Source organism: Thalassophryne amazonica, chromosome 11 (assembly GCF_902500255.1).
Source record: "Thalassophryne amazonica chromosome 11, fThaAma1.1, whole genome shotgun sequence".
Taxonomy (NCBI): domain Eukaryota; kingdom Metazoa; phylum Chordata; class Actinopteri; order Batrachoidiformes; family Batrachoididae; genus Thalassophryne; species Thalassophryne amazonica.
In genome coordinates, this window is record NC_047113.1 from 38997678 (window position 1) to 39019166 (window position 21489).

Below are 21489 nucleotides of genomic sequence, written 5' to 3' on the forward strand. Positions count from 1 at the left end.
CTTTCACAGCAAGGAGTTCCCGATTGCCGACGTCATAGTTCCGTTCAGCGGGGGTCAACCTGCGGGAAAAATAGGCACACGGGTGAAGGACCTTATCGGTCTTCCCGCTCTGGGAGAGCACCGCTCCTATCCCTGAGTCCGAGGCATCCACTTCAACCACTAACTGGCGGCTAGGATCGGGCTGCACCAGAACTGGTGCAGACGAAAAGCGCCGTTTCAACTCCTTGAACGCGGCTTCGCACCGATCCGACCAGGTGAAGGGGACTTTTGGAGAGGTCAGGGCTGTCAGGGGGCTAACTACCTGACTGTAGCCCTTAATGAACCTCCTGTAGAAATTAGCAAAGCCGAGGAACTGTTGCAGCTTCCTACGGCTTGTGGGTTGGGGCCAATCTCTCACCGCCGCAACCTTGGCCGGATCAGGGGCGACGGAGTTAGAGGAAATGATAAACCCCAGGAAGGACAAAGAAGTGCGGTGGAATTCACACTTCTCGCCCTTCACAAACAGGCGGTTCTCCAACAACCGCTGCAGGACCTGACGGACATGCCGGACATGAGTCTCAGGATCCGGGGAAAAGATGAGTATATCGTCTAGATACACGAAGACGAACCGGTGCAGGAAGTCCCGCAAGACATCGTTTACCAACGCTTGGAAAGTCGCGGGAGCATTAGTGAGACCGAACGGCATGACCAGGTACTCAAAATGACCTAAGGGGGTGTTAAATGCCGTCTTCCATTCGTCTCCCTTCCGGATCCGAACCAAATGATACGCATTCCTAAGATCCAGCTTGGTGAAGATTTTGGCTCCATGCAAGGGGGTGAACACTGAATCCAACAAGGGCAACGGGTATCGGTTGCGAACCGTGATTTCGTTCAACCCCCTGTAATCAATGCATGGACGAAGCCCGCCATCTTTTTTACCCACAAAAAAGAAACCTGCACCCATCGGAGAGGTGGAATTCCGGATCAACCCGGCAGCTAATGAGTCCCGGATGTAGGTCTCCATTGATTCACGCTCCGGCCGTGAGAGGTTGTACAGCCTACTGGACGGGAACTCACTGCCTGGAACCAAATCAATGGCACAATCATACGGGCGGTGGGGAGGAAGCGTGAGAGCCAGATCCTTGCTGAACACGTCAGCGAGGTCATGGTACTCCGCCGGCACCGCCTTCAGATTGGGCGGGACTCGGACCTCCTCCTTAGCTTGGGAGCCGGGAGGAACCGAGGAACCTAGACACTCCCGATGGCAGGTTTCGCTCCACTGAACCACTACCCCGGACGGCCAATCGATCCGGGGATTGTGCTTTAGCATCCAGGGAAAACCCAAAACCACACGGGAGGTGGCCTGAGTCACAAAGAACTCGATCACCTCCCGGTGGTTACCTGACACCACCAGAGTTACTGGAGGTGTCTTATGCATGATTGGTGGGAGTAGGGAGCCATCTAGCGCCCGAACCTGCACAGGCGAGGTAAGAGCCACCAGAGGGAGCCCTATCTCCCTGGCCCATCTACTGTCAAGCAGATTCCCCTCAGAGCCCGTGTCCACCAGTGCTGGGGCCTTCAGGGTTGAATCCTCAAACAGGATCGTGACTGGGAGTCGTGTAGCAATGTGGGTGTGTCCCACGTGAATGTTTTGGCCCACCCCTGGCCCAGTCTCTAGGGGCGGGCGTTTGGCGTTTGACCGCTCGGGGCAGTCTCTCACATGGTGCTCTATTGAACCACAAACAAGACACGCTCCGTGGGTCCATCTCCTCTGTGCATCTGGTGCCCTAAATGTTGCCCTACTCGTGTCCCTAGCTTCGTCAGTAGGGGGAGCTGTGACCCCACGGAGAGCAGGGGCTGTGGAGCGTGGGGAAGGCGGAGCTCGATCGGAACCGGAAGGGAGAGGGACGACGCGTGCCTGGCCACGCCCTTCGCCTCGTTCCCGACGGCGTTCTTCTAACCGGTTGTCGAGTCGTATGACCAGATCGATGAGCCCGTCTAAGTCCCGCGGTTCGTCCTTCGCCACCAGGTGCTCTTTTAGGACCAATGACAGTCCGTTTACAAAGGCGGCGCGGAGGGCAGTGCTATTCCAGCCGGATCTCGCCGCCGCGATGCGGAAGGCGACTGCATAGGCAGCTGCGCTCCGACGCCCCTGTCTCATTGACAGTAGCGCGGTTGAAGCGGACTCTCCTCTGTTGGGATGGTCGAACACCGTTCTGAGCTCCCGTACAAACCCAACGTATGTATGAAGGAGCCGTGAGTTCTGCTCCCAGAGCGCTGTAGCCCAAGCGTGTGCCTCCCCGCGAAGCAGATTTATTACATAAGCTACTTTGCTAGCATCAGTCGCGTACATCACGGGACGCTGTGCGAAGACGAGCGAACACTGCATCAGAAAATCCGCGCACGTCTCCACACAGCCTCCGTACGGTTCTGGAGGGCTTATGTATGCTTCTGGGGATGGAGGAAGGGACCGTTGAACGACCAGTGGAACGTCACTTTCACGCGCAGGGTCCTCGGGAGGGAGAGCCGCAGCGGCGCCCGAAGGGCGCGCCTCCACTTGTGCGGCGAGAGCCTCCACCCTGCGGTTTAGGAGAACGTGCTGCTCGGTCATTAAATCGATCCGAGAGGTGAAAGCGGTGAGGATCCGCTGCAACTCACCGATTACCCCTCCAGAAGCCGCCGACGTGCCTTGGTCTTCCATTGGCCGTTCAACAGCCGGTTGACGCCCCTCGGGGTCCATGACGCTGGCCGAGATATCCTGTTGTGAAAGTGTAGGTACACGGACCCACAACAGGGGGCGTAATGAACGGACAATGGAGAAAGGTGAATAACAAGTTTTACTGTTGTGAAACGAGCACAACGAATACAACAATTAACAATTTGGGGTCGAATCCGCTGGTGTCGTGTGGGCAGGCTCGAAGGTAGGAGACGTCCGTCTCAGTCGAACCGGAACCACCCAGATCTCCTCTGCCACCGAACCCTGGAAATACTGGAACCGCCAAGTCCCGAATTCCCAGGTGGCCACTGCCTCCGCTCGTCGGATCCGGTACTGCTGGCGGGAGAGAGCAACAACACACAGGTGTGGATGCGACAGCACCCAGTAACGGAGAGGGGAAGAGCCGCCTCCACCTCTTGTCAATATATAGCAGGAAGGTGAGTACTTATCCAAGCAATTTAGCTATCAGTAGTCAGCAGTCCTGAAAAGGTTTAACAAGTTTTAGCTGGTTATTCAGTATATGAATGCAGTGAACGTTACCTCAGTCTTAAGGCGATATCTCGGCACTGAGGTGGAGACGCCGTCCTGATGATATACCCCCGGGCTGAGTGGAGTCAGCTGTGTCCAGTAATGGGTGACAGCTGTCACCCTGACTGCTCTCGTACGGCGGCGGCGCCCTCTGGTGCCTGGAGCCCGCACTCCAGGCAGGGCGCCCTCTGGTGGTGGTGGGCCAGCAGTACCTCCTCTTCAGCGGCCCACACAACAGAAAGGAGGAGTTTAAGGCGCACACCCAAAACAGCTGTTAACATCTGCTTACAGTGTTCTGACTGTAGTATTCTCTGATCGCTGATTCACTGTCATGCTGACCAATCAGAAGCCTGTAAGTTAAAAAAAAACAAAAAAAAACACTGAAACTGAGTTTCCAAAAAGCTTCACTTTGGAAGGATTTTTGCAAAAACTCCATTTTCAGTGACCTAAAATGCAGCTTCCATGTGGACCAAAGGTCAAAATGCACAGAAAATGCTACGTTTTCTAAAATCCCTGCATACGGGTGGACAGGGATGAAGTGTTGCAGAAGTCAAGGTGAGCAGACTTGAATTTGCAGGAAGTGATGTGAGATTTCAGACGTTGATTTCTGATTGCACTGGAAAACTTAGTCAAGTTATAAAAGTAAATACATGTTGCATCACAAGTTTGCAGCCATCACTGTATTTATGTAAATATCAATCTACATATTAATGAGCATTCTTTCTCACAGATGTGTGAATATTTTCTAGCACTAAAATTACAACATACAACTTCAGATATTTTTCCAAAGCTCTCAGCGGTTTGTTAGTAGGTTTTTTTTTTAATCTGTGAATTCAATTTTTGTGTCCATGTTTGTGAATATTCAATACAATTGAAAATGTAAACATACAAATTGAGGTTTTCATTCTCACCTCAAGTGTACAAGCCCCCGCCCGCATTTTACAACACATTTATCTTCATCATTTCTCAGCAGAAACCGTCTCTGCCTCGAATATTAATTCTGAAATCGCACTTACTTCTTCTTGTCTTTGTCCTTCTTGAAGGGCTGTTGCGAGCAGCCTTGGAGCGTCTGGCCCATCAGCGTCTCCGCGGCAACCTTTCTTCTATTGAAGGCGTTCATATCTTCCTCTAGTTCTCGTCTCTTCTCCTCAAGGTTCCTCTTCTCTTCCTGGTGCATCCGTTTGAGCAGCTCGAACCTGTCGTGAAGCTGCGGATGATGAAGAAACAATGTGCAACACGCCCAATATGGCCTCGCGTCGATCAGAATCCACTTTAAGGCCGGTCCTCACCTCCTTTTCTTTTTCTTTAAGCTCTGCCTCCGTCTCTTTGACTTTATTGACAAACATTTGCCTCATTTCCTCCTCTCTGCGCTGCAGTTCCACAAGGAACTCTTTCCTCTTGGCTTCATATGTCTCCTGAAGGCTAAAGGTTAATAAAAATAACAACAAAAATACCCCATCAGGAATCCATGGGAGACGTAACAAACCTTTTCTGATGTAAACTGCAGTTTCACCTGAACGACTGGCTGTCAGGATCTGTGTCCTTGAAACCCATCTCTTCCAACTTGCAGCGACGGTAAAGTTCATAGTGCCGAGTGTGTGTTTGCTCTCTCAGGTCCTCCATGTTCACACGCAGCAGCATCTCCCTCAGCTTCACAAAATCACAGTGGCTTTCGTTCTCCACTAAAATAAAAGTGGCGTGCATGTTAAGCTTGAAGTACTTAATGAAAAAAAAAAAAAACAACCGGTGTTCCACGATTATCACCTCGTTTCTGCTTCAAACTGCACTCCAGTCATCATCTGTCTCAGCGACAGATATCTGAAGCTTTTGTAAAACAATCATTTCCACATAATTTCAGCATTATTTCATAATAAAAGATGGGAGGAGTGATCAGAGCACTGCAGCAGCACGTCTGAGTCTGACTCTCTGAGTCTGATTGTCTACACCCAAAGTGATCAAAGGGAATAATGTGATTATTAACCATCAGATGGCAAAGTAAAACCTCTTAAATCATTCTAAAGTCAGTTTTAAGCAGAAACAAGGCGATAATCTGTGAACTGCTAATGACGCATACACAGTGAACGTGGGGGGGGCGGATTTTTAGGGGGGATTGTTCGGTCGGCGACACCACCTTCTTATAATCCATGAGCTTGATTTCGAATTTTGACCAAATAGTACCACTTAAGGAAACTAAATAACACTTAGAATCCACCCTCAGTGTACCATTGCCTATAGAGAAAATTAACAGCCATTCAAGGGTGGTAGCTTTAGCCAGCTAAGGGTCAATGAAGTATAACACAGGAGTCAAAATTTTAAAATCCTCAGATCATATTGAAAATTATACAACATTATTTGTCTGATCATAAAGATTTTAAAAAGTCTAGAATGGAATGTTATGGAGTTATGGGGTAAAAACAGCAAAAAATGGTGACAAAGGTCAATTTCAGTTTGTACAGGGGTCAAAAGAAAAGTGACTTCAATTTTGGTGAAAAGTAATGCAAATTACTGATTGAGCTAAAATGGTTTTACAAAGGAATAGTTTGCACCATCTCTTATGCTTAGTTATCACAATACGAGGTAACATAGGTCATATGTTACATAATCCAATGGGCATCCACTTTGACCTTTACTTTGGGGACAAAACATTCAGCACAGCTAAAACTATTCCACGTATTAATCCTACCAGATCAAGCAACAATCTGCATTGCATTTTATGAAAATTGGAGCAACTTTAACTTTTGACTCCTGTACAAACTGAAACTGACTTTTGTCACCATTTTTGCTGTTTTTACCTCATAGATAGTTCAAACTACAGCTTTTCAGAATCTCCATGATTAGACAAATAATGTGATATACTTGTCAATAGGATTTCAGTATTTTTAAATGTTGACCCCTCTGTAATCCTTCATTGACCCCTAAGTGCTGTTTAGTCCCCTTAAGTGGGACCAAAAACCTGCTTGGAATCATCTGATCATAATAAGGAGAACAGCAACTAAATGACTACATTGTTGATGTGGATGTGTCAGGGATTTGCCGTTTACTTTTCTTGTCAGACTGATTTCGTGGAACAGGACTCACCTTGGACTGATCCCCATGGATACAACCTCGCTTTCACCAGCTTATTCCCGACTTTGACATCTTCTGCACTTGCAACCACAGCAAAGGGAAGGTGGCTCTGTTAACACACGCACACACACACACACACACACACACACACAATATAGACTGTTAAACAGCAAAACTGTAGCTGTCATAGCCTCTATATGCAAGGCTTCAATCCGACGGCTTCACAACATAATTCTAACTGTGTGACTCATGTTGTGCTACTTCAAAGGGTACTTCAAAACGTTCCCGGCCTCACCCAAAAACAAAAGCATCTGGGTCGATCAACGTGAGCTACCTTCTACCATGAAAGGACAGCAAAGCTTGGATGTCAGTGACCCAATGTTGAAAAATACGGCAAGAACAATCTATCCCCTATGACATTTTCTGGGTGAGGCTGTAAACTTTTTGAAGAACACCTGCATGTCCCATCTTGTTGTGCTCATCATCTCAGTTGTATTTATTTGTTGTCACCTTCTTCACTAGTGGTTTGAATGGATTTAAAGTACAGTGTTTCCCCTTTTTCCATTCCAGGGTGCACCCCACGTCACGCCCTATGACTGCGGGGACAGGCTCCAACCACCGAGAAAATGTACATACACTCAAAACTGGCCTTTGGGTTTTGACAAGAGTGTTGCAGGACTTACGTTCATGGAGGAATTGATCTCTGTAATGGCCTCGTCCTCTGTAGGAAACTGATATATTTGCACTCCATTACTGACCAGCTCGCTCATAATCTTGATCTTTAATTTGTCAAGTTCACTTCTGGACACACAGTCGGCTTTTGCAATAACTGGGATGATGTTCACCTGCATTAAAAAAAAAAAAAAAAATTTAAAACATGTTGCATATGTTAATTATTTCAAGCCCCAGCATCCTGGATCCAAACTGTCCCTAAACCTACAAAAGATTTAAATTCTTTCATTTTGTATTTTATCTTAACAACAACTAGATCAAATCAACAAGGCAGAGGTAAACATGAGACTGAGGAATGATCACTTCATTAAGTTGGAATGTAAAGTGACTGATTCTATAATCACCTTGCTGTCCAGTTTCTTCATCGCAACGAGATCCAGGGACTTCAGGGAGTGTCCGTTGGGAGCGATGAAATACAAGCAGGTGTGGATTCTTGTGTCATGGTAGTTAAACAAAGAACGTTTAATTTTTAGCTCCTCTTGGAGGTACTTCTCGAACTGGGCATCAATGTAGTCAACAATGGGCTTGTAACTGCACACAGGAGAGACGACACATATAAAATATAAGTATGGTGGGTGGGGCTTATTTTCTGTAATGATGGTGTGACCAGAAAAACAATAACGTCTTTTGTTGACGTGAACAGTTTCCTGATTACAAGCTGTCATTGCTGTTGGAGCTCCCAGATGTCAGAAACAAACATGTTTATAGCCTGATACAAAAACAGCTTTGGTCTCTGTAGCTAGTTTGTCCCATTCACAACTATACGGGGTGACTTTTTATAAAACTCATCAATTTAAGTCATAAAGTTATGAATAACTAGAGATGTAGTCATTATCAATAAAAACTAGTGTGTCTCGGGTCCAGGTAGCCACTGCTGGCAGTCACTGGTAGTGGGCAGATGCTAACTGTGCACTCCACCATGTTTTGTTTTTTCCCCTTTCTGAGTATTTTATTACAAATATTAAGATAATACGGGATGCTGTGCAGTTAATTGTAATGTCAGACCATCCAAGAAGGCTGTGCTTCAATATTTCCATTAAGTGAATGTTTAATTTGTTTGTTTTGTGTGTGTGTGTGTGTGTGTGTGTTACCATTAGCAGGTATTAACCATGGAAACATAGACCTGGAATGGACGTGCGCGCCTCAATCTATTAGCGTCGCTCAGGACAGGGCGGCGCCATTACTAAGGGTGGAAATGTGCCAATCATCAATAATAAACTGATGGCTTTTTTGCACTAGCGTCACTATTTCTTAACATTTTAATAAATGTAGGCTTGTTTGAAAGCCCTTTGAAAGCTCTTTCCAATGAACCTATGCATGTGTGGGTGAAAAAAAAAACTTTTATGTAAAATGCAGAAATTTGGGGAAATTATGACAAACTGTGCTGCTTTTCTCGCTCTATTGTCGCTATTTGTCAACAGATCTTAATAAAAGTAGGCTTGTTTTAAAGCCCTTTAATTGCTCTTTCTAATGAACCCATACATGCCTGGGTAGGAAAAAAATATTTTATGTGAAGTGTGGAAATTTGGGGATTTTACTGTGTTTAGAGAATTTACTTTTTTTCCTGTCATCATAATTCTCGATGGATTTTTTATAAATGAGGCCTTGTAAGTTGTATTCAAGCTGATTAAAAGCTCTAATGAACCCATACATGCCCGGATAAACAAATCCTAATGTATTAAAATATAAATCTGAAGTATGCCTTGCCATTGTGGTCATTTACCTTGCTACGTTTTCCACTGTAATATTATTGCTAGTCTTTTAATGACAACACCATACAAGGTCTGTTAGAAAAGTATCCGTCCTTATTATTTTTTTCAAAAACCATATGGATTTGAATCACATGTGATTACATCAGACATGCTTGAACCCTCGTGGGCATGCGAGAGTTTTTTCACGCCTGTCGGTTACGTCATTCGCCTGTGGTCAGTCTTTGAGTGAGGAGTCGCCCACCCTCTCGTCGTTTTTTCATTGTTTAGGAATGGCTCAGAGACTGCTGCTTTGTTTGATAAAAAATTTTTTCAAAAACTGTAAGGCACAACTGAGTGGACACCATTCGATAAATTCAGCTGGTTTTCGGTAAAAATTTTAACGGCTGATGAGAGATTTTGGTCTGTTAGTGTCGCCGTAAGGACGGCCCACGGTGCCTGACGGCGATCTGCACTTCGAGGCAGCAGCGTCTCGCCGTTTCAAGTTGAAAACTTCCACATTTCAGGCTCTGTTGACCCAGTAAGTCGTCAGAGAACAGAGAACTTTCAGAAGAAGTCGGAATGAGGAGTTTATTCGGACATTCCATTGTTAACGGACATTTTGTAATGAAAGAACGTGTGAACAGAGTCGCATGTCGGGCCGGACCCGACCGCGGGGGGTTGCGACAGGAAAAACACCTCCGTTGGAAACCTTAATGGGCAAGTTAAGGTTAACCTCTTGCTTGCCTCTACTGGTGGTTGGCTCTCACTGCGGTATTGTATCACTTCCTGTTCCGGAGCACAGCGGTGTTTTTCTGTATCTGTTAGCTGTTTAATCTGCGCGGTTAGATTGATCTAGTTATCTAGATTACGATTTGTTTCGCAGTGTAATCTTTACGTGCCTTAACTAAAGCACTCCTTCTGCTGAATCACCTCTAAATTATTTACACATTATTCACTTTGCGTGTTTTTAGGAATCCGCTAGCTTAGCGTAGCTACTAGCTCTTAGCCGATTTAGCATGGCGGCTTCTCCTGTCTCTCCCGCACTTTTCTGCTCTGGGTGTGAAATGTTTAGTTATTCCTCGGCCTCCTTTAGCAGTAACGGTACTTGTAATAAGTGTAGCTTATTCGTAGCTTTGGAGGCCAGGCTGGGCGAATTGGAGACTCGGCTCCGCACCGTGGAAAATTCTACAGCTAGCCAGGCCCCTGTAGTCGGTGCGGACCAAGGTAGCTTAGCCGCCGTTAGTTACCCCCTGGCAGATCCCGAGCAGCTGGGAAAGCAGGCTGACTGGGTGACTGTGAGGAGGAAGCGTAGCCCTAAACAGAAGCCCCGTGTACACCGCCAACCCGTTCACATCTCTAACCGTTTTTCCCCACTCGACGACACACCCGCCGAGGATCAAACTCTGGTTATTGGCGACTCTGTTTTGCGAAATGTGAAGTTAGCGACACCAGCAACCATAGTCAATTGTCTTCCGGGGGCCAGAGCAGGCGACATTGAAGGAAATTTGAAACTGCTGGCTAAGGCTAAGCGTAAATTTGGTAAGATTGTAATTCACGTCGGCAGTAATGACTCCCGGTTACGCCAATCGGAGGTCACTAAAATTAACATTAAATCGGTGTGTAACTTTGCAAAAACAATGTCGGACTCTGTAGTTTTCTCTGGGCCCCTCCCCAATCAGACCGGGAGTGACATGTTTAGCCGCATGTTCTCCTTGAATTGCTGGCTGTCTGAGTGGTGTCCAAAAAATGAGGTGGGCTTCATAGATAATTGGCAAAGCTTCTGGGGAAAACCTGGTCTTGTTAGGAGAGACAGCATCCATCCCACTTTGGATGGAGCAGCTCTCATTTCTAGAAATCTGGCCAATTTTTTTAAATCCTCCAAACCGTGACTATCCAGGGTTGGGACCAGGAAGCAGAGTTGTAGTCTTACACACCTCTCTGCAGCTTCTCTCCCCCTGCCATCCCCTCATTACCCCATCCCCGTAGAGACGGTGCCTGCTCCCAGACTACCAATAACCAGCAAAAATCTATTTAAGCATAAAAATTCAAAAAGAAAAAATAATATAGCACCTTCAACTGCACCACAGACTAAAACAGTTAAATGTGGTCTATTAAACATTAGGTCTCTCTCTTCTAAGTCCCTGTTGGTAAATGATATAATAATTGATCAACATATTGATTTATTCTGCCTTACAGAAACCTGGTTACAGCAGGATGAATATGTTAGTTTAAATGAGTCAACACCCCCGAGTCACACTAACTGTCAGAATGCTCGTAGCACGGGCCGGGGTGGAGGATTAGCAGCAATCTTCCATTCCAGCTTATTAATTAATCAAAAACCCAGACAGAGCTTTAATTCATTTGAAAGCTTGACTCTTAGTCTTGTCCATCCAAATTGGAAGTCCCAAAAACCAGTTTTATTTGTTATTATCTATCGTCCACCTGGTCGTTACTGTGAGTTTCTCTGTGAATTTTCAGACCTTTTGTCTGACTTAGTGCTTAGCTCAGATAATTATAGTGGGCGATTTTAACATCCACACAGATGCTGAGAATGACAGCCTCAACACTGCATTTAATCTATTATTAGACTCTATTGGCTTTGCTCAAAAAGTAAATGAGTCCACCCACCACTTTAATCATATCTTAGATCTTGTTCTGACTTATGGTATGGAAATAGAAGACTTAACAGTATTCCCTGAAAACCCCCTTCTGTCTGATCATTTCTTAATAACATTTACATTTACTCTGATGGACTACCCAGCAGTGGGGAATAAGTTTCATTACACTAGAAGTCTTTCAGAAAGCGCTGTAACTAGGTTTAAGGATATGATTCCTTCTTTATGTTCTCTAATGCCATATACCAACACAGTGCAGAGTAGCTACCTAAACTCTGTAAGTGAGATAGAGTATCTCGTCAATAGTTTTACATCCTCATTGAAGACAACTTGGATGCTGTAGCTCCTCTAAAAAGAGAGCTTTAAATCAGAAGTGCCTGACTCCGTGGTATAACTCACAAACTCGTAGCTTAAAGCAGATAACCCGTAAGTTGGAGAGGAAATGGCGTCTCACTAATTTAGAAGATCTTCACTTAGCCTGGAAAAAGAGTCTGTTGCTCTATAAAAAAAAAGCCCTCTGTAAAGCTAGGACATCTTTCTACTCATCACTAATTGAAGAAAATAAGAACAACCCCAGGTTTCTTTTCAGCACTGTAGCCAGGCTGACAAAGAGTCAGAGCTCTATTGAGCTGAGTATTCCATTAACTTTAACTAGTAATGACTTCATGACTTTCTTTGCTAACAAAATTTTAACTATTAGAGAAAAAAATTACTCATAACCACCCCAAAGACGTATCGTTATCTTTGGCTGCTTTCAGTGATGCCGGTATTTGGTTAGACTCTTTCTCTCCGATTGTTCTGTCTGAGTTATTTTCATTAGTTACTTCATCCAAACCATCAACATGTTTATTAGACCCCATTCCTACCAGGCTGCTCAAGGAAGCCCTACCATTATTTAATGCTTCGATCTTAAATATGATCAATCTATCTTTGTTAGTTGGCTATGTACCACAGGCTTTTAAGGTGGCAGTAATTAAACCATTACTTAAAAGCCATCACTTGACCCAGCTATCTTAGCTAATTATAGGCCAATCTCCAACCTTCCTTTTCTCTCAAAAATTCTTGAAAGGGTAGTTGTAAAACAGCTAACTGATCATCTGCAGAGGAATGGTCTATTTGAAGAGTTTCAGTCAGGTTTTAGAATTCATCATAGTACAGAAACAGCATTAGTGAAGGTTACAAATGATCTTCTTATGGCCTCGGACAGTGGACTCATCTCTGTGCTTGTTCTGTTAGACCTCAGTGCTGCTTTTGATACTGTTGACCATAAAATTTTATTACAGAGATTAGAGCATGCCATAGGTATTAAAGGCACTGTGCTGCGGTGGTTTGAATCATATTTGTCTAATAGATTACAATTTGTTCATGTAAATGGGGAATCTTCTTCACAGACTAAAGTTAATTATGGAGTTCCACAAGGTTCTGTGCTAGGACCAATTTTATTCACTTTATACATGCTTCCCTTAGGCAGTATTATTAGACGGTATTGCTTAAATTTTCATTGTTACGCAGATGATACCCAGCTTTATCTATCCATGAAGCCAGAGGACACACACCAATTAGCTAAACTGCAGGATTGTCTTACAGACATAAAGACATGGATGACCTCTAATTTCCTGCTTTTAAACTCAGATAAAACTGAAGTTATTGTACTTGGCCCCACAAATCTTAGAAACATGGTGTCTAACCAGATCCTTACTCTGGATGGCATTACCCTGACCTCTAGTAATACTGTGAGAAATCTTGGAGTCATTTTTGATCAGGATATGTCATTCAAAGCGCATATTAAACAAATATGTAGGACTGCTTTTTTGCATTTACGCAATATCTCTAAAATCAGAAAGGTCTTGTCTCAGAGTGATGCTGAAAAACTAATTCCTGCATTTATTTCCTCTAGGCTGGACTATTGTAATTCATTATTATCAGGTTGTCCTAAAAGTTCCCCAAAAAGCCTTCAGTTAATTCAAAATGCTGCAGCTAGAGTACTGACGGGGACTAGAAGGAGAGAGCATATCTCACCCATATTGGCCTCTCTTCATTGGCTTCCTGTTAATTCTAGAATAGAATTTAAAATTCTTCTTCTTACTTATAAGGTTTTGAATAATCAGGTCCCATCTTATCTTAGGGACCTCGTAGTACCATATCACCCCAATAGAGCGCTTCGCTCTCAGACTGCAGGCTTACTTGTAGTTCCTAGGGTTTGTAAGAGTAGAATGGGAGGCAGAGCCTTCAGCTTTCAGGCTCCTCTCCTGTGGAACCAGCTCCCAATTCAGATCAGGGAGACAGACACCCTCTCTACTTTTAAGATTAGGCTTAAAACTTTCCTTTTTGCTAAAGCTTATAGTTAGGGCTGGATCAGGTGACCCTGAACCATCCCTTAGTTATGCTGCTATAGATGTAGACTGCTGGGGGGTTCCCATGATGCACTGTTTCTTTCTCTTTTTGCTCTGTATGCACCACTCTCCATTTAATCATTAGTGATCGATCTCTGCTCCCCTCCACAGCATGTCTTTTTCCTGGTTCTCTCCCTCAGCCCCAACCAGTCCCAGCAGAAGACTGCCCCTCCCTGAGCCTGGTTCTGCTGGAGGTTTCTTCCTGTTAAAAGGGAGTTTTTCCTTCCCACTGTAGCCAAGTGCTTGCTCACAGGGGGTCGTTTTGACCGTTGGGGTTTTACATAATTATTGTATGGCCTTGCCTTACAATATAAAGCGCCTTGGGGCAAATGTTTGTTGTGATTTGGCGCTATATAAAAAAAATGATTGATTGATTGATTGATTGATTGAAGTTGGAACATGCCCAAGCTGTTAAACAATTTCTCAGTTACTCACTTGTTGAAAGCCATCAAAAGCCGCCTGAATTTTACAAATGGTTTTCAACACGGAGGTGTTTTTCCTGTCGCGGCGCACACAGATTCGCCGAGTCGTCACGGAAACAACTCGGCGAATTTGCGCGCACGTTTTTCATTACAAAATGTCCTTAAACAGTGGAATGTCCGCATAAAGTCCTCATGCCGGCCTCTTCTGACTCTTCTCTGTTCTCTCACGACGTCCTGGGTGAATTAAGCCTTAAATTAGGATGCTTTCAGCTCGAAACAGCCACACATCGCCTGGAAGCGCTGCGCGACGTCCCGCTCCGTGGGAAGTCGTTACAGCGACAGAAACACCCCATAATTTCTCATCAGCCGTTAAACTTTTCACCGAAAACCAGCTACATTTCTCGAATAGTGTCCACTCGGATATTCCTCACAGGTCCAGAAAAAATTTTGATAAAGCAACACGTGCTGTCTCGAGCAGCGTGTGAAACAAAGGAATTCAGCCGAGAGGGCTGAACCACATCTCACTCAAGGCCTGCCCACAGGGAAATGACATCACCGACACACGTGAAAAAACACGCATGCGCACGGGGGTTCAAGCATGATTGGTGGAATCGCACGTCATTCAAATCCATATAGTTAAAAAAAAAAGTGTCGGTTTCTTATCTAATACACCTCGTATATATGATTTTTACTAGCATTTTATTACAAGTAGATATAAAGCCATTCAGAATTTATGACTTTTGACCCTCAGGGTAAAAAGTACCTCCTCCATCCCCCCAACCACACTGTTAAAATTTAAATGCCGTCTGTGACCACCATGTACATATCATATTAAACAACAACTGCAAGTATATATATATATATATATATATATATATATATATATATATATAAATGTTTCCGTATCTGTATGCATGTGAATGCAGCTTACTGAAAAGAACTTAGGGCATTGAGTTATAGTCTCAGTATATCGATATTAAATTGCGACATAATGACTTTAAAATAGACATTTGTTTTACATAATTACATTAAGGCTCTTGTACAGTTCATTTTAGTATTTGAGAATTTGTTTTTGTAGTTGGTGCAGTTGAGGGTGAAGCACTGGCTGCCTTTTTTCCCCTCATTTCGGTTCTGTTTAACAGATGCCTTAACTGGCTCAAGGTGCTCTCTCCACCCTTGGTAATGGCTGCCGTGCGGCACACCGCTAGTCACGTGACGTCCATTCCAGGTCTCTATTTCCATGGTATCACAGCTCGATAATGTTAGCTACACTGACAGTGCTACAGTTAATGAGGGATCCATCACCCAGTCTGCTGAAATCTGCATTAATCAATTACATAATGTAAACACAGGTTACCTAGTCCTGTTAGCCTAAGCTAGTTTGGTAACTCTGAGATGAGTGGGTGCATTTGGACTTTGTTTCTACTGCCAAGGTCATGCCGATGGCGTTACCCATTTATGGGCTGCCTGGGAGTTAAACACAGTCAGGCAGTGCCAAGATCCAATTTTATTATTATTATTATTATTATTAATTTTTGTGCAATGTTATTGTTAAATTATTTGATGTACCCAGGGACTGTGGATGGAAACTAGCTATTTAGCTATAATCTGGTGCAACTCATCTCTGTCTCACTGAGCTTAATGATGCTGTACATTGTCCCTTAAATACCTTAAATAATCTAATAAACCAATAAACTAAATAAGATGGTGACATTCAAAACAAACCCACTTGAGCTACATACCCTGGCAGAATTTTTGCTTTTTTGGCTATTTTTAAGAGAATATGAATGACAATAGAAAAAGTTTTTTTTCACTCATGGTTTGTGTTTGGGTGAAGCCATTTATTGTCAAACAACTGTGTTTCCTCTTTTAAAATCAAAATGACAAGAGAACTACCCAAATGACCCTGATCTAAAGTTTACATACCCCTGTTCTTAATACTGTGTATTGCCCCTTTAACATCAAGGACAGCTTGGAGTCCTTTGTGGTAGTTGTGACGAGGCTCTTTGATGGTAAAGCTGCCACTGAATATGTTTCGGACTTTATTTACATAAATTACAAAGAAATACAAACAATATGGCACTCTAAGGTAAGTCGGCATGGAGTAGACAGTTCTCAAATACTAAGTAACTGTGCAAGAAGTAACCTGTGTTTACCGGTTCTGTTCATTATTTTTATGGACAGAATTTCTATGCGCAACCAGGGTGTAGAGGGGGTCTGGTTTGGGAACCACAGAATCTCGTCTCTGCTGTTTGCGGACGATGTGGTTCTGTTGGCTTCGTCAAATCAGGACCTTCAGCGTGCACTGGGGCAGTTTGCAGCCGAGTGTGAAGCGTCCGGGATGAAAATCAGCACCTCCAAATCCGAGGCCATGGTTCTCGACCGGAAAAACGTGATTTGCCCTCTTCAGGTCGGTGGAGTGTCCTTGCCTCAAGTGGAGGAGTTTAAGTATCTCGGGGTCTTGTTCACGAGTGAGGGACAGATGAAGTGTGAGATCTATAGACGGATCGGTGCAGCATCTGCAGTGATGCTGTCACTGTATCGGACCGTCGTGGTGAAGAGAGAACTGAGTAGGGGGGGCAAAGCTCTCGATTTACCGATCGATCTACGTTCCGATCCTCACCTATGGTCATGAGATTTGGCTCATGACCGAAAGAACGAGATCGCGAGTACAAGCGGCCGAGATGAGTTTCCTCCGCAGGGTGGCTGGGCGCTCCTTTAGATATAGGGTGAGGAGCTCGGTCACTCGGGAGGAGCTCGGAGTCGAGCCGCTGCTCCTCCACATCGAAAGGAGTCAGTTGAGGTGGCTCGGGCATCTTTTCCGGATGCCCCCTGGACGCCTCGCTGGAGAGGTGTTCTGGGCACGTCCCAACGGTAGGAGGCCCCGGGGAAGACCCAGGACACGCTGGAGTGACTATGTCTCTCGGCTGGCATGGGAACGCCTTGGGGTTCCCCCAGAGGAGCTGGGGGAGGTGTGTGTGGATCGGGAGGTCTGGGCGGCTTTGCCTGAGCTGCTGCCCCCGGGACCCGACTCCGGATAAAGCGGAAGAAAATGGATGGATAGATGTGCAAGAAGTAGAAGAGTGAGGAAAGCCACCAAGACACCCAGACAACCCAGAAGAAGTTATAGGCTTATGTGGCTGTGATTGGAGAAATTGTGCACAGTGCAAGCTTTGCAGTTTGTATCACCAGTTATCCATCTTCATGATGAATTGGTATAGAGGAGGATTTTCTTAAAAAGAAGACCTGAAAGTTTAGCTACAAATTGCCAGAAGGTACATCTGAGATGCAAGCCTGGATTTGATCTGTTTTGGTGAAAGAAAATCCTTCTCTGCTCTACTCCACTATGAAGCTAAGAGTAGTGATGCAAAATGCAAAATGTGCACTGTGCACAGTTTCTCCAATCACAGCCAGATAAGCCCAAAACTTCTCCTGGATTGTCTGGGTGTCTTGGTGGCTTTCCTCACTCTTCTCCTTCTTGCACAGTCACTCAGGTTTTGAGAACTGTCTACTCCATGCAGATTTACCATAAAGTGCCATACTGTTTGTATTTCTTTGTAATTAATGTAAATAAAGTCAGAAACATATTCAGTGGCAGCTTTACCATCAGAGAGCCTCGTCCAAAACTACCACAAAAAACTCCAAGCTGTCGTTGATGTTAAAAGGGGGCAACACACAGTATTAAGAACAGGGGTATGTAAACTTTGGATTAGGGTCATTTGGGTAGTTCTCTTGTCATTTTGATTTAAAAAGAGAAAACACAGTTGTTTGACAATAAATGGCTTCACCCAAGCACTAAACATGAGTGAAAAAAGTTTTTGTGTTGTCATTCATATTCTCTTAAAAATAGCCAAAGAAAAAACAAAAAATCTGCCAGGGTATGTAAACTTTTGAGCACAACTACAGTGGGGAAAATAAGTATTTGACCCCCTGTCAGTTTTGCAGGTTTTCCCACCTACAAAGAATGGAGAGGTCTGTAATTTTTATCGTAGGTACACTTCAACTGTGAGAGACAGAATCTAAAACAAATCCAGTAAATCACATTGTATGATTTTTAAACAATTAATTTGCATTTTATTGCATAAAATAACTATTTGATCCCCTAGAAAAACAGAGATTAACACTACAACAGGGATTTTGGTCCACTCCTCCATACAGATCTTCTCCAAATCTTTCAGGTTTGGAGTTCAGCTCCCTCCAAAGATTTTCTATTGAGTTCAGGTCTGGAGACTGGCCAGGCCACTCCAGGACCTTGAAATGCTTCTTACGGAGCCCCTCCTTAGTTGCCCTGGCTGTGTGTTTGGGGTCATTGTCATGCTGGAAGACCCAGCCATGACCCATCTTCAATGCTCTTACTGAGGGAAGGAGGTTGTTTGCCAAAATCTTGCAATACATGACCCCATCCATCCTCCCTTCAATACGGTGCAGTCGTCCTGTCCCCTTTGCAGAAGAGCACCCCCCAGAGTATGATGTTTCCACCTCCATGCTTCATGGTTGGGATGGTTTTCTTGGGGTTGTTCTCATCCTCTAAACATAGTAAGTGGAATTGATTCCAAAAAGCTCTATTTTGGTCTCATCTGACCACATGACCTTCTCCCATGCCTCCTCTGGATCATCCAGATGGTCACTGGTGAACTTCAAACAGGCCTGGACATGTGCTGGGCTTGAGCAGGGGGACCTTGCTGCCCTGTAGGATTTTAAACCATGACAGCATCATGTGTTACTAATGTAATCTTTGTGACTGTGGTCCCAGCTCTCTTCAGGTCATTGACCAGGTCCTCCTGTGTAGTTCTGAACTTTCTCAGAATCATCCTTGCCCCACAAATTGAGATCTTGCATGGAATCCCAGACCGAGGGAGACTGACAGTCATCTTGTGTTTCTTCCACTTTCTAATAAAAAGCATAACAGTTGTTGTCTTCTACCAAGCTGCTTGCCTGTTGTCCTGTAGTCCATCCCAGCATTGTGCAGGTCTACAGTTTTGTCCCTGGTGTCCTTAGACAGCTCTTTGGTCTTGGCTATGGTGGACAGGTTGGACTGTGATTGATTGAGTGTGTGAACAGGTGTCTTTTATACAGGTAACAAGTTCAAACAGGTGCAATTAATACAGATAAAGAGTGCAGAATAAGAGGGCTTCTTAAAGAAAAATTAACAGGTCTGTGTGAGCCAGAATTCTTGCTGGTTGGTAGGGGGTCAAATACTTATATTATGCAATAAAATGCAAATTAATTATTTAAAAATCATACAATGTGATTTTCTGGATTTTTTTTTTAGATTCTGTCTCTCACAGTTGAAGTGTACCTACGATAAAAACTACAGACCTCTCCATTCTTTGTAGGTGGGAAAACCTGCAAAACTGACAGGGGGTCAAATTTTCCCCACTGTGTGTGTGTGTATATATATATATATATATATATATATATATATATATATATATATATATATATATATATATATATATATATAATCACAAAGTCACAGCACAAGATTTTAGACCTGCTGTTAGATGGTCTATAGTGCTAGCACTTTCTTCTGACCGACAATCAGAATGTGGCAATGCCTCAATTTAAGACAAATGCGCCCATGGGCACATTCTGTATTGTGGGGAGCTTTAGCATGAACTTCTGCAAATCAGACACAAGGGGGTTATTCCCATTCTAATTCAATACCATCGTTTGCACGGTTTATTTTTCTGTACGTAATTCAGTCGGCGAGGCAGCGTCGCTCCAACAGCAGTTGGGGTGAGGAATAATCCATCAAATGTGAAACTCCATCAAATCCATCAAATGTGAAACGGTAATTCTGTATCAGAATCCACATCAATACTTTCGTATGGCAGGTTAAATTCCCCCATTTCGGGGGCGGCGTCGGTACGTGACTTTCTCTCGCTCTCAGCTAACAGCGCTAACAGCTAGTAGTGCGCGCATCCGGTGTTCTGTTGAATTGTCCATCGCCTTGCATAAATCGACAGTTCCGCATCCTATTTAAACAGTTCTTTTAGTCAGACAGGGAAGATTGTTTTACCTGCTTTACATGTTTCGGCTACTTCCTGTAGCCTTCCTCAGAAGCGTCACAAGATGGGGAAGTGACTTGTCTTGTAGGCTGCTACTTCTTGGTTTGGCCAGACAGCAGGGAGAACTAAGTTAGTTCCCCCTAAGCAGGTAAAGCAGGTAAAACAGTCTTCCCTGTCTGACTAAAAGAACTGTTTAAATAGTTAACTTAAGAAGACAGTATGAAATTTCACAAACATTCCGCATCCTGACTTTATTGTGCATGCGTGAGCATGCACAGTTGCACAGAGGACAGGAATGACATTTGATAGGAATGACATCTCGTCAGAACACCGGTCAGGGCGCGGAGTAATACATCCAAATGTGAAACGGTTGAATATTTTGCCACTGTTACCACAATATTATACAGTCTGAAATCTCACACGCTTAACCAATCAGATTTGCAGGAAAAATGTAACTGGATTAGAATTGGTACTGTTGGAAAACAGTCACGGTGCACAAAAATAGCTTCTATATCAGGTTGAAACAAGAAATGACATTTACATTGCACCATCCAACTCTTTGGCAGGGTAGAAGACAGTGCCCTAAAAGTTAAATGTCTACAAAATTAGCACCTTTGTTCTTTGTTGACTTGGTCTCCAAACCCAACAGTGTGCACAATGGTCAGCTTGAGGTTCACACTGCTCTCCTGCAGGTCATACGTCTGGGGGCGGAGATATACCTCATTCAGATAGTGGCTGGCTTCTTCATTCTCAAATGTTGTATTGAATAGAGTATTCATTAGTGTTGACTTTCCAATACCCGTCTCACCTAAACAAAGAAAATGGCAAACAGGAATACGTCAGATCATTCTAAACTGATGCGTATTACATAAATAGCACAGAAATTCTGGATTGTGCTTTCTGCGCTGGTGCAGACATACCTACACAGAGGATGTTGAAGTGGAATCCCTGTGAAACTGATTTGCTGACCAGCTGATCTGGGAGACTGTCGAACCCAACGTGGCCTCCCAGCTCCAGTTTACGGTTTTCTTCATTCTGCTTAGTGTTGCAAATAAGTAGGACAATTACGTTTTGTCTATCATCATAACATTTCGTCATATTTACCTTATACCAATAAATATCACAGACGATGGGAAGGAGAGGGGAAAAGAATCAAAAACAGAAAAAAAGGCCTCCTACCACATCAGACTTCTTTATCTTTACAGAATTCCTTCCAAATGATGTCTTTGCCACATTTATCATCAAAGATCAAACAAAAATGTTCTCTGTGACAAATCTTGACTAAAATTCCACCAGCAAATACATGTAGACTGTACAAAAAAAAATAATAATTTTG

The 21489-nt window shown here is 44.0% G+C and overlaps 1 protein-coding gene across 1 annotated transcript in view; it reads right to left on the reverse strand.

Annotated features, from left to right (window-relative positions):
- The window catches only part of LOC117519956 (septin-8-A-like), a 29989-nt gene extending 8767 nt beyond the window's left edge, over positions 1–21222 (reverse strand). The window contains exons 1-8 of the mRNA XM_034181250.1: positions 21074–21222; positions 20766–20961; positions 7366–7552; positions 6973–7134; positions 6302–6398; positions 4737–4905; positions 4513–4645; positions 4240–4430 (exon numbers count right to left, since the gene is read on the reverse strand). Coding sequence (XP_034037141.1) covers positions 4240–4430; positions 4513–4645; positions 4737–4905; positions 6302–6398; positions 6973–7134; positions 7366–7552; positions 20766–20932 — 1106 coding nt within the window. The 5' untranslated portion in view covers positions 20933–20961; positions 21074–21222. The remainder of the gene's footprint in view (positions 1–4239; positions 4431–4512; positions 4646–4736; positions 4906–6301; positions 6399–6972; positions 7135–7365; positions 7553–20765; positions 20962–21073) is intronic.
- Between the last annotated feature and the right edge of the window lie 267 nt (positions 21223–21489).